General features: G+C 47.4%; 1 protein-coding gene across 1 annotated transcript; it reads left to right on the top strand.

Moving 5' to 3' along the window:
* Positions 1–1,957: 1,957 nt before the first annotated feature.
* Positions 1,958–15,107, top strand: LOC118092720 (alpha-N-acetylgalactosaminidase-like). Its single transcript, XM_035131161.2, has 7 exons — positions 1,958–2,117; positions 3,328–3,502; positions 4,904–5,081; positions 5,730–5,824; positions 7,164–7,325; positions 9,354–9,551; positions 13,992–15,107. Exons 1-7 carry the CDS (start codon positions 1,963–1,965, stop codon positions 14,250–14,252), a joined length of 1,224 nt encoding a protein of 407 aa, XP_034987052.1. The 5' UTR covers positions 1,958–1,962; the 3' UTR covers positions 14,253–15,107.
* The last annotated feature ends 1,133 nt before the right edge of the window (positions 15,108–16,240 follow it).

The following is a 16,240-nucleotide window of genomic DNA, read 5'->3' as shown; positions in this document are numbered from 1 at the left end:
GGAGGAATTCCTGCAGAAAACTTAGTTCAGGGATTTAAGCAGTAATTCATGCCACAAGCATAAATGACTTTTGGGGGGATATACACTGGATGAGATTGTCTCATCACTTATGTACCCAACCCCTCATTGTGTTCTGCGTGAGAAGGCATTCAGCAGATAACCATCCTATCGGGGTCCATTCAGCACAATGTTGGAATCAGGCCTTTAGTGTGGTGACACTTGCCCTTTGGCAATCTTTGGGTTTTCCAGTGCCATCTGGGTGCTCACCATGAGAACAGGATGCTGGACTAGATGGCCATTAACCTGATCCAGCAGGTTCTTGTGTCCTTAACTCTCACTAGTTATATATCAGACAGGTGCCTTCTCTGTTATTTTGGTGCCTATTGAATATGTTCTTAAAGTCTCTCCTAAATGGAGATCTCACTCTCCAAGAGACAGTGGTGTTATTCACTGAGTCCAGAAAATAGGAAGATAGGAAGGAGCTGGTTCATAGCTTGGGGGTACTCCTGGATCCAACCAACATTGTTACTTGAGGCCCTGATGGCCTCAGTGGCTATGATTGCCTGTGTCCTACTATACCTGATTCACCAGCTACAGACCCTTCCAGGGTGGATTATTGTGATACACTGTATCTAGAGCTGTCATTGAAAACAACTTGGAAACTTCAATTGGTCCAAAATGCAGTGGCCAGATTACAGTACTAATTGGAGTTCCATTTAGAACCCATGTAACTCCTGTTCTAAAACAGCTGCATTGCTTGCCAGTCCCAATTCAGGGTTCTCACCCTTGTATTTAAAGCACTAAATGGCTTAGGCATCAAGGATCCAAGAGACCACTTCCTTCCTTGGGTGTTAAGGTAAACAGAGGGAGCCATCTTGATTGTTCCACCACCCTTGGAAGTTTGGGGGTGGAGGTGGCCCAGAAGAGGGCATTCTGTGTGGTTGCCCCTAAGTTGCAGAAATCCCTCCCTGCAGAGGTGGGTGTGTCATCTTCGATATACAGTATAGTGTTAAAACTACCTTTGACACCTGAGATCTGTATGTGTTTTCAGGACCACCCCATCTCTTGTGAATGTAATCTGTTTAAAATGTATCTAATTCAAATTTTAAATGATTGTAACCTGTCCTGGGACCTGCTGGTGAAGGGTGGGTAATAATAATAATAATTGTAATTATGTCGGTAGGTATGAGTTCTGAATTTGAATTTATTTTATATGTGCTTTTGTGTGTATATGTACCTGTATATGTTTTTGTATGTGTGTGTGTGTGTATATATATATATATATATATATATATATATATATATATATATGTATGTATGAAACTACTTTAATTGGTTTTTATGCATGCAATTGCTTGACATATATTTTTATTCTACTGTTAATTGCTCCATGATGCCTCCTGGAAGTGAGTCAAAAATAGAATAATAAATAAATGTTGTACTAGAGGTGCCCATTGCTTAGTAAAACAACCTGGAATTGGAAAATGGGGCATGGTAACTCTTCTTTTGCTTCCCATTTGCTTACTGTCTTTCCTGTGGTGACCAAAGATGCATATAAGGTGCCTCAAACATTAGAAATTATTTGAAACCACTGAAATGAAGTAATATGTTGCATTATTATAGATTCATATAATCGTACAGTTGGAAGACACTCTTGAGTGTCATCTAGTCCAACCCTCTGCAATGCAATAATCTCATATAAAGCATCCAGGACAGATGACCATCCAACCTCTGCTTAAAAGCCTCCAGTGAAGTTTCCACCTTCCGAGGGAGTCTGTTCCACTATTGAACAGCTCTTGCTATCAGAATGTTCTTCCTGGTGTTTAGTCAGAACCTTATTTCTAGTAACGTGAAGCCATTGGTTCAGGTTCTACCCTCCGGAGAAGGAGAAAACAACCTTGCTCCATCTTCCATGATCAGATGTGCCCTCTTCTGATTTTTACAGGGGGTGGTGTCTGAATCATGTTGCACTTTTCCCTGGGGATATTGCTGGGCCTTGCAGCCTGCTGTGCTTCCCTGGATAACGGACTGCTGAAGACTCCGCCAATGGGCTGGGTGCCTTGGGAACGTTTTAGATGTAACACAGACTGCAAAAATGATCCTGACAACTGCATCAGGTGGGGGAAATGTGCTGCAAGTTGTACTGAAGCTGTTGACTTGGATGCTGTTATTAAAACAATAGTTTTTTGGGGGGAGGGAATTGCGGGGAGGGGGGGAATGGTCATAAAGTGAGGAATTCCACTGGTTTGGTTTGTTCTTTACATCCTATCGAACCGTTAATGCAATAGTAGGGATTGTCTGCCTGTGGTTTTTACCTTAAGTCTGCATCAACTGAAGGTGCATGAAACACAAATGCTACTGTTTGTGGCTTGAACCTTAAGTTTTTTTGTAACCTATCATTCTTATGAGGAGAAAACTGCACCAGTATCCTAAGGAAATTTTTCCTTACTTGAACAGATGCACTTGCAGGCTTCTTTCCGCTCCCCACACTTATATCCCTTTGAAACCAAGATCACAGCAATGAGATCTGGCACAGTCTTCTCTTTTCCCCTGCCTAAGAGCCCCCCCCCCAATACCTTCAGTGATGCTTCAGGGAAGTCTCGTACCACACCTCTTAGATCACATCAGTGTAGCCACAAGGACAGGTGGAAAATAAAGTATTGGACCAGCCATGTCTCATCCCACAATGAGGCAACAAAACATTTTTCAGATGGTGGGCATTGCTTTGCTGAGACTAACTTTAAACAAGTTGTTTCCACTCTTTTAAATAGAGATTGTGAGACTATTCCATTGCCATACCTAAACAGGCCTAGGCTTCAAGTGTACTGTTGCAATTTGCAGCCTGTTTAATCAGTGCCTTAGTTGCCCCAATGTTAATAATGTAAGGTTACCAGATGCCCCCGTTTCCCGGGGACAGTCCCCGGATTTACAAATCGCCCCCCCCATGCAAAACCCATTGAAGTTGAAAAGTGTCCCTGGATTCATTGAAAAAAATCTGGTAACCTTATAATAATGTCTCCTGAAGATTCCATTTTATCAAAAGGCTTTTTATAACCAACCCTCTTTTAAAGGGGTTGCCTGAGAATTCTCTGTTCATCTCTACGCAGCTAAGCTCCAGCATCATATAGATCATCTCTGAAAATCTTGGTTTTTTTTCGTTTTTATTTTCAACATGTTATGTGTTAGTCTAGGCTGATGTTTGTCAAATTCAATCACTTTAGGCAGAGCAGCTCCAGAAAGAGTTGATAAAGGGTGGCTTTTCAAACCGGCCATCTAACATAGCAAGGCCCTGTTCACACTAGCTTTCTAACTCTTGTTCATTAACAGTGAACACTTGATCAAGGCTATGGCAGACAGGCTGGCTGGCGACGGATGGTTGCAGCTCGGCTACAGGTATATCAACCTGGATGATTGCTGGGCAGCAACTAAAAGAGACGCGCAAGGCAGGTTGCAGCCAAACCCCGAAAGGTTCCCCAGTGGCATTAAAGCCCTTGCCGATTATGTAAGTTAAATAAAATGCATTTGTTCTGAACACTTTCAGATTTCTCTAAAAGCTGCAAGAAAAAAGCTACTTAAGATTAAGCTTCTGCTGTAGTTTACAGAGGGGGTAGCTTTGTGTATTACGCACTTCGTATGTGATTTTGTGTAAAAGTGCTTCTACATATGCTATTTTTGTGTGACAATTGGTTAACCAATTTAATTAATAGTATTAAGGTAGTCATGGTTTCTTCTTGGCTTGCTAGTTGTACTCTAATGGAGCAAAACAAGCCACGATGCCTAATTCAGACACAGTGAGCCAGGATCATGGTTTGTTTCCTTTTGGCACAAACAAGAAGGCATGAAAGAGCTCTCTTGTGTACTGGTTTTTATTTATTTCAACAGTTTATATGCCACTTAATTGCAGTGTACGAGAAAGTCAATACAATGAAAATAGTTAAAATGATAAAATCAGTATTCAGTTACAATGCCTGCTAGAATAAGATTCTTCAGCAGGCACCAGATGCCTACTGACTCTGGCATGTCCTGAATAGGATTGCACAACTTTCTGTGCTGTGCAAATTGGGCCATAAAGAAGCACACTTTTCATTTGCTTTCAGCCAAAACATTTTAACCAGAGCCATACGGAAAGCATAACGCTACCATCGAACTCTGGACCCTCCTGTAAGTCTTTTTCTGCCCTTGAGGAGGAGCCCACATGGCACAACGAGGCAAGTTAGTTGTCTCAGCACCAAGGAGAGCTCCCAGAGAGCAGTGTGTTCCAGCGGGTGCACTGGAATGGGTCCTTGAACTCTGGGAACACCTCTTACTTGTCTCGATGGAGGTTAGAGAGGGGTGTGTTAATATGTATAGAAACTGTATAAAGGTCAAAACTGAACTTGCCTCAAAACAGACTTTTGCAGGGTGACCCTTAATTCAGATGCAGCATATTTAGCAAACTAAACGATTCTGTCTCCTTTGCATTATTTGAAATGCAATGAAGCCTTAACAGTTGTGTTTGCTCTCTGGGAAATTTGCGCATGTGCGAATTTTTGTTTTGTAGTCTGTTGGGCTGATACCTGTGTGCAAAGTAAGCTGATGCGTACGACGAAAGCAAATAAGAGAGTTAACAAAAAAGTTAAAATTTGTATTCTTTGCTCCACCCAGTTTTGCCTCTGGCTCCACCAACCAGTGGCACGTGGCCTTTGGAAGTCTGCCCAGAAGAAAATGCGGACCTCGGGCTGAAAAAGGTTCATTAACTGTAGGAGATTGCTGAGCCTGCCAGCCTCAGGATCCCCGGCATCATGCTCAGAGTCAGAAACATGGCCCATTTCTTGAGCTGGTATTGCTGTAACCTCTGACTCTGTGTCATGGTCCCCACTGGACTCTAGGGTCATGGCGCTCCCTCTTGCCTCTTCTCACGCAGGTTCACTCCAAAGGCCTGAAGTTTGGCATCTACAGTGACCTGGGCAGCAAGACCTGCTCAGGCTACCCTGGGACGACCCTGGATACTATTGAGACGGATGCAAAGACCTTTGCCGAGTGGGGGGTTGACATGCTGAAGCTGGATGGCTGCTTCTCCAATTCTTCCGTCAAGGCAGCAGGTTCGTGCCCGTCAATAAACAGGAAGGATCACAGCATGGAGAGGATTTTCAATTGATGCCGGCAAATCCCAGGTTGTCCTTTTTTAAAATGGAGTAATCCACAAAGGTAGTGGATACATTAAATGGTTTTGATTTGTAGTCCTTTTTAGCACTAGCAGTCCTGTTCAGTTGTTCATTGCATAAGATTGATTGAAAAATGAAACAAAACTCAAAGCGGTTTACAAAAATAGAGTTAGATGCTAGTGTTGAGCTACATGTACCAATGTCTGTGGAAATCAGTGGGCTTCAGCATGCCTGCATAGACATTGTGTCGTTTTAACAGTGGAGGCTGGTTCATTTGGGCAAATGGGGCACAGGCCCATCAAGCTCTGTCTGACCTCAGTCAACCCCCACCTCCCTCCTTCCCTCCTTACTTCGAGCCAGTGGGGGGGGGCACTGCCTGTCACCTTCCTCCTCCTCCTTAGGCTCCCTGTTGTGTTTGTAGAACTTAGCAGGGAAGAGGATGAGAACGATACCATTTGCTCTGGCGCCACCTGCTCTTGGCCTCCCTGCTTTCCACCCCACCGGTTCCAGCGAACCAGCTGCCACTGCTTTTGTCGGTATTAAAAACTGAGCCCGCTGCCAGCCCTGTCTTTCTTTATTGCCCAGGCTATCCGAAGATGAGTGCGGCATTGAACAGAACAGGACGGCCCATTGCCTTTTCTTGCAGCTGGCCTGCCTACGAGGGGGGCCTTCCACCGAAGGTAATTTCTGCACCTGTTTCTGTGTCTCTGCCTTTGCCCTGGGATAGGCAACATTATCAAGACCATGGGACCGTTTATTTCATGGGTAGAGATAGGAGACAAGACATGTTTCATAAATGGGCTTTCTCTGTCTGGCTAGAACCCTGGTCAGCAAGTGCTTTTGTCAGTCTGGGAGAAGGGGGTACAGGGTGATGGCAAACACCACTCCATTGCTGCCCACCAACCAGCCTGGCATTTTCCTCTCTTCACCTTCAGGCTGTGAATGGGGATGGATGACCACCTTCAAGGGGTGTCAGGGATGGGCAGGAGCCTGAGGTGTGGGGGAATGTGTTGACAGAGTAGGAGGAGGAAGATCCAGGGAAAGGGTCTGGCAGTCTGTGTGGTTCTGTGCCACCTGTGAAGTGGCTGCTGGTAGAGGAGGAGTCCGGAGCATGAGACCAGGCAGCCAGAGCAAGGGGGGAAAGAGCAGGAGTCAAGAGAAGAGCTGCAAGGGGGCCTGCAGAGTTCCCAGAGGGCGTCATGTCTTTGGAAAACCCCTGGGCATTCCCTCTTCTGTTGTTTCCCCATTAAAGGAAGGGCTTAAGGCAAGCATCCCCAAACTCAGCCCTCCAGATGTTTTGGGACTACAATTCCCATCACCCCTGACCCCTGGTCCTGTTAGCTAGGGATGATGGGAGTTGTAGTCCCAAAACATCTGGAGGGCCGAGTTTGGGGTTGCCTGGCTTAAGGCAATGGGACTGCATCAGCCAAGGGGGGGAGTTAAGAAGGGACAGGGGATGGATTACACTGTTGCTCCAACCGTCTGAGACAGAGCACAGGTCTGCGGTCATAGTTTGCCTAGACAGCTACCGTGTTTTTCCGAAAATAAGACACCGTCTTATATTTATTTTTCCTTAAAAAAACCCACGGTGGCTTATTTTCAGGGGATGTCTTATTTTTTAATTACATGTCCAGCCTAGCCTCTTCCTTGGCGCCCTCCAGAACTGCGCCTATCACTATGTCTTATTTTCGGGGTGTGGCTTATATTGCACAAATGCTTAGAAATCCTGCTATGGCTTATTTTATGGGTATGTCTTATTTTTTGGAGAAACTGGGTAGATAGCGAGGAGTGTTATTGTATATCACTTGTATGTGCTTCACCAGTCGCTTTTCCTCATTGTTCCAGGTGTGGTCGGGACAAGGGGCTGTACTTGACCCAACAGCTGTTAGTTATAATATTTGTATCTGTTTATTTGCTCAGCCTGTGAACTTGTATTGCTTGAGTGCAGAAGCAAGTGCACAGGCAGCACCAGATTCCTAGCAACGTCTGTGCCGTTGAGTCCCTCTTGTTTTTGTCCAGGTGAATTATACCTTACTTGGCCAAATATGTAACCTGTGGAGAAATTTTGGAGATATTGAAGACTCTTGGGACAGCCTCTTCCACATCATCGAGTGGTACGGAAATCATCAGGACATAATTCAGCCTGCTGCAGGACCGGGAAGGTGGAATGATCCCGATACGGTAAAGCCAACTCTTCCCATACTGCTGTCCCTTCTGCTTAGAATTCTTGTAGGCTCTAAGAGAAACACTAAGGGCAGTGCTAGGACTGTAGACCAGGCACCCCCAAACTTCGGCCCTCCAGATGTTTTGGACTACAATTCCCATCTTCCCTGACCACTGGTCCTGTTAGCTAGGGATCATGGGAGTTGTAGGCCAAAACATCTGGAGGGCCGCAGTTTGGGGGTGCCTGCTGTAGACCGTTGCTTTTAGGGCGAAGACAAAAACAAGATAACAGCATCAATGCACAGAAGAGACTGCAGAAGGCAGACATCCAAAGGTGTTCTGGAAAAAATTTCTGTCCTGGGGCAGAAAATATTAGACATAGGAAAATATTTTTCTGTTTGGATTTACCCGGAGGTGTGGGGGCAGGGTTCTAACCCCCGTGGGGTGCATGTTGCAGGCACAGAGGCCAGGAGTAGTCAGGTTACAGATTGCCATCACCAGTTCCAGAAAGTCAGGTCAAACCAGGATCAAGCCCCCAGCGAGGCCACGCTGGGTGGGCACCGTAGTGCAGCGCACCACTAAACCTAAGGGACAAGACTGCTCTGGTGCTGCACTCACGAATTTCCCAGAGATATCTTGAGTGGTTGCTCTGGAGACAGGATGGTCAGTGAGAAGGGCTTCAGTCTGATCCAGAAACTGCACTTCTTATAATAGCTCCAAAGCAATACGAGAAAAGAAGACCGTAGATCCGATTTAGGAGGACATTTGGACTGCAAAGGATAAGAGAGGCAGGGCAATCCCTGAACCAAATCTGACAACCTGCACACTCCAAGTAACCACTAGAGGGTGTTTTCCTTCCTCTGTTCTGCAGAGCTTCCTTTTAATTTCCAGCGCTTTTAATTCCTATACAGTCATACCTCGGAAGTTGAACGGAATCCGTTCCGGAAGTCTGTTCAGCTCCAAATGTTCGAAAACCATTTTCAAACTGCAGGAAGCTTCCTGCAGCTAATCGGAAGCTGCATAAGCCCCACTGGACGTTCAGGTTCCAAAAATATTTCGCAAACCGGAACACTCACTTCCAGGTTTGCGGCATTCGGGAGCCAAAATGTTCAAGAACTAAACTGTTCGAAAACCAAGGTACGGCTGTACTGCCTTTCAAGTTTTTCTGCCCACAGGGAGAAATTTATTTATTTATTTATTTGACACTATTTTTTTATATACCGCTTGACTGCAAGAAAAACCTCAAAGGCTTACAAAAAGGATCAACATGAATTTGATAGGGATCTACCTGTCCAAAGAGGACATTGACACAGATCCTAAGAAAGGGGTCTATCATTGCTGGAAGATGCTGTCTTAAGCAGGGATGGGGAAAGTGTGCCTCTGCAATTGTGGCAGGGCTCCCAAGCTGCAGCTACCATGGCCAGCAGCCAGGGATGATGGGAGCTGATCACTTCATTCAACGGAACTCGTCCTTGGCAGCTGGTAGTTGTAATAACTCACTCGGAAAGGTGCCCTATGAATATTTAAAATAAGATGTGGTTGTTATTGATGTATATGCCACTTGTTTGCCAAAATGGCTTCCAAGTGCTTTACAACTATTAAAATCAGTACATAATTAAAATGCACAATTAACAAATCCATTAAGGCATTAAAACATAACAATCAACCATTAAAAAGTGTGATAATACCGTTGAACAGTTAAAGCAATAAAACTGCATGTTCCGTTCAGGGGAACACTTACCTAAACAGGGGTGTCTTCAGTGGCTGGAGGAACTCCAGCACATATGGGGGGGCTGTGATATTTCATCAGAGAGGGCATTCCACAACACTGGCACCAAAACCTACCTCTGTGTTACCACAAGGTAATAACCATCAGGCCATGGCAAACCTACCGTAATCAGGGATAAACTTGTTCCAATTTGTCTTTATATTCAGGATGCGGTTTTGAAGCTTTACATATTTTCCCCCTTTCCTTTTGTGTTGTTCTTTCTCTAGAAGATGACACACTACTGAATAAAATGTTCTTGTCTTGTGTGTCCCCCCCAGCTGATCATTGGTGACTTTGGCCTGAGCTATGAGCAGTCAAAAGTGCAGGTGGCCCTGTGGGCGGTGCTGGCGGCCCCTTTCTTCATGTCCTGTAACTTACGGACTATCTCGACCGAGGCCAAGAACCTCTTGCAGAACCCACTGCTCATCTACATAAACCAAGACTATCTAGGGATTCAAGGGAAGCGTATTGCGAAGGTACAGTTAAAGCTAAAGGGACCCCTGACCATTAGGTCCAGTTGCGGACGACTCGGGGGTTGCAGCGCTCATTTCGCTTTATTGGCTGAGGGAGCCGGCGTACAGCCGGCCAGCATGACTAAGCCGCTTCTGGTGAACCAGAGCAGCACACAGAAACGTCGCTTACCTTCCCGCTTGAAGTACTACCTATTTATCTACTTGTACTTTGACGTGCTTTCAAACTGCTAGGTTGGCAGGAGCAGGGACCGAGCAACGGGAGCTCACTCCGTCGTGGGGATTTGAACCGCTGACCTTCTAATCAGCAAGCCCTAGGCTCTGTGGTTTAACCACAGCGCCACCTGCGGTCCCTAAAGGGTACAGTTACTGAGTCACTAAGACGGGGACCTGAGCAATAATGCTCTTTATGCTCAGGGTGGTTGCAAGAGCCTGAAAACATGTCATCCATGGAATGGGTCATCCATACAGCTAAGATGCATAGGGACATACAAGGCCACCTTTTGCCAGGGCCAGACTTAGTCCATCTACCTCAGCATCCCCTATTCTGATTGGCAGCAGCTCTCCAAGGTCTCAAGTCCCCCTGTTCACAATTCCCTGTCCCCCAAGATCCTTCAACCCAGGTGCAGGGAACCTCTTTGCAGTCTGAAAGCTGTGTGCCAGTGGTGGGTAGGGCCAAAGGCAAAATGGGTGTGGCCAATGGGAAAGTGGGTGGAGCCAGGGGGAAGTGAGTGAAGCAAGTTATTTGACGGAAGTGTAAGAGTCTGAGGTTACTGTACACACACCTCTCCAGCCAGGCAAGCATGAGGCATTCTCCTAGTTCAGGAAGGCGTTCCAACCAAGCAGAATCACTTGAGGGGAGATGGAAGGGAGTGTTATTATTATTATTATTATTATTATTATTATTATTCTCATTATTCTCATCATTTAATTAAAATTATATCCCTGCCTTTTCCCCATCCACCCCAGGGCTGCAAAAAGATATACAATTAAGAATCAAAGCAGAAACGTTCCAAAACAGATTGAAACATTCTAAACGCCAGCCACAGTAAAAAGCATACTGTATTGGCCTGAATATAAGCCTCACTTTCCCCCCAAATTCCGACCATGAAAAGTTACAAGTGCACGCACCAGGCTCCCGGCTCCTTCCTTCCGCAATTGTCCTCGCACGCACTCATCCCTTGTGGCATGTAAACTCGGATCAACATTGCGAATTAGCGCTTTGCCCTCCCGCTCCTTCCTGCAACCAGCAGGCGATTTGTTTTCTTACCTTCTTGGTCATTAATATTACTCCGGCAACACCCTCCTTCCCCGGATATCTGCCCCTCCCACACACGGTCCACCCTTCCACCTGATCCCAAATCAATGGGAGCCACACCCCATTTCGTAATGAGGCTCCGGCTGTGAGTGTGATACCTGCTGACAGTCACGGCCTGCAGGTTCCCACACACACATCACCAATTCTTGGGTTTGATAGGCACAGCAAAGTAATAATTAAGCAGAGTATCGAACCGAATAATAGCTCTGTTTGCACTCTCTCTGTCACACCCCAGGTTGTGCAAATATTGGGAATTTGGTGGCCACAGCCAGAACTCCGCTAGCCATTTTGAGCAGGGTTGGGCAGCCTGTGGGCCTCCAGATGTTGTCAGACTCCCAGCACCCTTCAGCCCCTGCCAGCGGGAGCAGTGTTCGGGGATGATGGGAGTTGTAGTCCAGCAGCTTCTGGAGAGCTACAGGTTTCCTGTCCCCAACTTGAAAGAAGCCCATGTTGTAACTATTCACCGCAGTCCTGTGCTGTCAAGCAAGCACTGGCTGGGTGCAGAGGAATGGTCGGAGGAACCAGCTGGGAAGAAGACACAGAGCCCAGGGAGTGGTGGTGGGATGATGATGATGAGCGGTCAGAGGGAGAAGACTGGGAAGAGGAGGTGTTGTAAGCTGAATGGATAACAGGACTTAGTGAGCGGGGAGAGTCTGGGGCAGAGAGAAGTCCAGAATCAGAGGCAGAAGCTGAAGCGGGGGGGGGGGGGCTAAGAGGCAGAGATGAATGAGTCATGAGTTTCTTCCCTGCCTGCTGTGACAAACTCCACTCCCCGCTTGTCCCCCAGAACTAGCATGAAAGACAGGCCTGCAAGCACAGTTGCTTAGGAAAAAATCCCTGCAGAGGAGGGGGACTTAGATGCTGTGGGGTGGCAACTGCTTCATGGGGGCAAGACCTGAGTTGCTCATTAGGCCTGACACTCCTGTGCAGGTGCTGTTTTGCTAATAAAGAGTTACATGTCACTTCCTATGCTACAGCGCTGGCCACAGTCATTTTCCTATCGGGGTAAAGGTAAAGGGACCCCCCTGACCGTTAGGTCCAGTCGCGGATGACTCGGGCTTCGGCACTCATCTCACTCTATAGGCCGAGGGAGCCGGCGTACAGCTTCCGGGTCATGTGGCCAGCATGACAAAGCCGCTTCTGGCGAACCAGAGCAGCGCACGGAAACGCCGTTTACCTTCCCGCTGGCATGGTACCTATTTATCTACTTGCACTGCATGCTTTCGAACCACTAGGTTGGCAGGAGCAGGGACCAAGCAACGGGAGCTCACCCCGTCGCGAACCCCCGACCTTCTGATCAGCAAGCCCTAGGCTCTGTGGTTTAACCCACAGCGCCACCTGCGTCTCTATCGGAGGCAGGCCAGCAAATGCTGACCATCAGCAGTAACACCATCACTGCCTCCCCCACACTCCTCCACTTCTGTAGGTGTCACATCCCTGCAGAGCTGCATGGACAGTGACCTCAAGCAGGAGCGGAAGTCTGCATAGCTCTGCCTCTCATGCAAATAGCTTCAGGTTCCATTCCCACCATCTCCAGGTAGACTTCTTGCCTGAAACCCTGAAGAGCCTTTGCCAGTCAGTGAGTATGACCCAGTATAAGGCAACTACGAATTTTGTTCGTAGGCACAGCGCAGAGGTTGTGTGCATTGTGGGTCACCAGACCCTTTGACAAAGCAGTCCGGTGCCAGATGGCTTGGGCGGAATCGCTGCCATTTCCTGTACACAGTGTCAAGGCAGCAACTTACGAATGAATGGTAATTGTAGCGATGGCAATGCCCAGTGCTAAATATTTATCCAATGTCCAAATGACTGGGCGCTGTACAAAAGTCAATTATAATGCAGATTGTGAGCTGCAGCCATAAAAAAGAAAGGCGTAAACACGTCTAAAACCAGTTCCACAAATAAACACAATGCAAACATTTAAAAACAATTCCATGTTCAAAAACAGCTCTGATGCTGAGTGGCAGAAAGATCTCCACTTGAAAGGTTTGTTGAAAGAGAAAAGTATTCAGCAGGTGCCAAAAAGATGACAAAGATGGCGCCTGACTAGTATGCAACGTGGGGGGGGGTGGACCTATGGCCTTCCAGATGTTGCCAAACATCAACTCCCATCAGCCCCAGCAAACATAGTCAGTGACCAGGGACGGTGGGAGTTGTTGTTCATCAACACCTGGAGGGCCAAAGCTCCCTCACACCTGGTGTAAAGGGAGGGAATTCAAAAGAGTAGGCTGGATTCCTACATCATACGTGTCAGGACCCAGAGTCGAGCGAAAGAAAACACGGTGTCAGCGCAGTTAGCTCTTTATTCAAAGAAACCAAAACAGTGCAGGCCTAGTGATCACAGCAACTCTTCAATGAGGCAGTTGCAAGGCTGAAGGTCCCCACCTTGCCACCACTCTCTAAGGCTTCTCTCCAGGGGTTTTCCAAAGCAGTCGCAACTGTGTCTATGCACAACCCACCTCTGCTCTGCTCTTTTCCTTTCTCTGCGTGTTCTAGGACAGTGTTTCCCAACCAGTGTGCCTCCAGATGTTTTGGGACTCCAACTCCCATCATCCCTAGCTAGCAAGACCAGTGGTCAGGAATGATGGGAGTTGTAGTCCCAAAACATCTGGAGGCACACTGGTTGGGAAACACTGTTCTAGGAGACCAGGAGGGAGGGGAGCTGGTCGCAGCAGGAGGGGGAGACTCCCTGGCTTCTTCAGCAGCCTGTCTCAACTCTGCCTCTTGACCCCCCCCCCCCCCGCTTCTGCTTTTGCCTCTGGACTGCTCTCTGGCACAGACTCTCCCTTCTCACTAAACCCTGTTGCCTCTTCTGCTTCTGACACCTGCTCCTCCCAGTCTGCTCTCTTTTCTCTCTGACTGCTCATCGTCATCCCACCATTAATCCCCGAGCTCTGAGCCTTCTTCCCCTGGGGGTTCCCCAGTTGGTGTCTCCCACCATTCCTCTGCAGCCAGTCCATGACAGACACATTTGACCTTCTGATAAGGTGGTGCCTGCAGGAGGCCTTTGATTGCGTCTATAACGGGTGAGGCATTATTTTAGATCTTTAAGGTGTGAGTTACCCAATAGTTTCCCAGCATAAAGCTACATGTCAGTAACCAAGCCTCTCCCCATCTCTGCCTGACAGAGCCATCACTTGGAAGTATGGAAGAGGCCCCTTGTCAATGGCCAGTTTGCGATAGCGGTGATGAACAACGGCACTGATGGGGCACCGAAGCCTATTGTGACGAGTCTGGGACTTCTGGGCATCTTGGACTGCAAGGGAGGCTACAAGGTCTATGAAGTGCTGGAGAAGGTGTTCATGGGGACCTACAAGCTCAACGATCCCATTCGCACCAAGGTCCCTCCGACCGGCGTGGTCCTGTTCTTCCTCAGGCCTTTGTGCTGATCTTCCCTTTCACCAAGGAGGCAGCATGCTTCAAATGTCACAAGGGAAGCCGGCAGCTAAAGAAATCAGCAGCCAAGGCACAAAAGCTTCTTCTTCCTCCTTGTGGAGGGCTTTGGCACCGAGCACAGGGGATAAACAGAACCATGGAAAAGCTGGACCCTCCGCCCCTTTCTCTGGGCATTTTGGGGATATTTAGAAAACTCTCCTGAGAAGTATGTACCTACCTTTGTGGAAGAGAGTTGCAGGACCCCAAAGGAGCTGCCTCCACACAAACTACCTTTTCTGGATTAACCTCACAAAACTGCACACAAGGGAGGATGCAATTCCCACAGCTGCACAGAGAGTTTCCACCAAAGCTTATGCGCATGGCGCAGAACGGCCCATGTCCATCCATTGGCACCTTCGGCCATGCAGAAAAACAACTGCTGCAAAAATGTTGCGTGTGGCACAGCCCTTGAAGGTAGCAGGAACCAGGGGCAGTTTGGAAGCTAAGCGCATATCCCTCCCTCCATCCTCATTAGGATTACCTGGAAAATCATGGAAGTGCCCTGCCCTTTGTTGCTCAGGTCTCCAGTCCCTCTCCGAAATCAATGAAGTCGTACTGGTTTTAATGGTGTGGTTGTGTCCTCGGTTGGCCTGGCTCTCTTTCCATTTCTTTCCGTTCAGAGAGAAGGGGTTCCCCCGTCTCCTGGGCTGCAGAAGCACAGCTTCTCTTTCTTACAAACCCTCTTTGTCTCCCTTACTGCAAGACAGCCCAACCCACACTGTGCTGCGCATGGAATTCTGCAGCTAAACATGTCTGCTCTTCTCTGTGGAGGGGGAAAGGGGTATCTTAACTATAGCTTGACACTTGAAAGTAGCTCTCCTAGGTAAGTAAAGGAATGCTTTCTGGTATCTGCTGGTTTGATATGGGCTGCATACGCACCATGTATTTAAAAACATACCCCCCCTCCACATGCAAACAAAGAATCCTGGGAACTGTAGTTTATCCCTTACAGAGCTGTAGTTCCTAGTACCCTTAACAAACGACAGTTTCCCCCAGGATTCTTTGGAGAAAGCTGTGTGCTTTAAATGTACAGTATGCTGTGTTTGCAGCCTTAATCTGGCAGAAGAGCCTCTTTCACAGCAACGTCCCATCACCGAAAAGCCCCTTCAGTCAGTTTTAACTATCTTTCCACCCAACTTCAGGCAGTTGGTAGTAGGGGAATTAATTTACGCAATCTGTAGAACCGGGGGGGGGGGGGGAGTGTTCTTCAGTGGCAGAGGTTTGTGCCTTCATAATTTCAGAAGCAAACAGTTGCCCGTTTAAGAACTGCAACAAACATAGCATTTTATTTTGTTGTAAGCGGAGCATGTTATTTTGCATTGAAATGTATGGAGCGGTCAAAAACCTAAGAGTCTGGGAGCTGGATCTGCAATGCAATCTTCTCCTTCATGAGTCCTAGAGGGAGTAACGGGAGTTGTGCAGAATGCAGGTTCACATCTAAACAGAAGTGGCTACAGGGCTGCGTGTGATCATCAGACACAGCCCAGATTTTTGGTGCCCTGAAGGGCTGGAGACAGACAGGCCTGACCTCTCTGGGGGCACGCTCCCATTTCTTTCGTTGGGCTGATTCGGTTGCTGTGGAGATACAGATAATGAACCCCTAGGGTCCAGTTCAAGTGAGGCAGACTCACCTGTCCGTTGCATTCCTTCCTGTATGCTTTATGGCTGTCCCCAAAGCCGCAGCAATTAACCTGCAGTAAAACATAGGTTAATAATAGTTGCACAGGAGCAATTAACATCACCAGGAAGTACCGCTGACCTGCTAATAAAGCTGCTTCACAGAGTGCTTAAGTTCAACATACTCCCTGAAACTAAAGCAGGACGACACAGATAATGTGCCACTTTTTTTTTTACAGTTGTTGATATCAATCCTAACCTCTATGGGCCACCTTTTCCCAGGTGTGACCTGTTGTATGCACCAGTGTCTGAGGCTCTGCTCTGG

Source organism: Zootoca vivipara, chromosome 14 (genome assembly GCF_963506605.1).
Source record: "Zootoca vivipara chromosome 14, rZooViv1.1, whole genome shotgun sequence".
In the NCBI taxonomy this organism is placed as follows: Eukaryota; Metazoa; Chordata; class Lepidosauria; order Squamata; family Lacertidae; genus Zootoca; species Zootoca vivipara.
Note: the sequence above shows the minus strand (reverse complement) of the source record. Positions and strands in the feature narration are given on the sequence as shown.

Bases quoted from the DNA above. Each gene is read 5' to 3' on its own strand.
- LOC118092720 (XM_035131161.2), top strand. From the start codon at position 1,963: ATGTTGCACTTTTCCCTGGGGATATTGCTGGGCCTTGCAGCCTGCTGT. The intron at 5,082-5,729 runs GTTCGTGCCCGT...TTTATTGCCCAG, and splicing joins TTCTTCCGTCAAGGCAGCAG to GCTATCCGAAGATGAGTGCG. The intron at 5,825-7,163 runs GTAATTTCTGCA...GTTTTTGTCCAG, and splicing joins AGGGGGGCCTTCCACCGAAG to GTGAATTATACCTTACTTGG.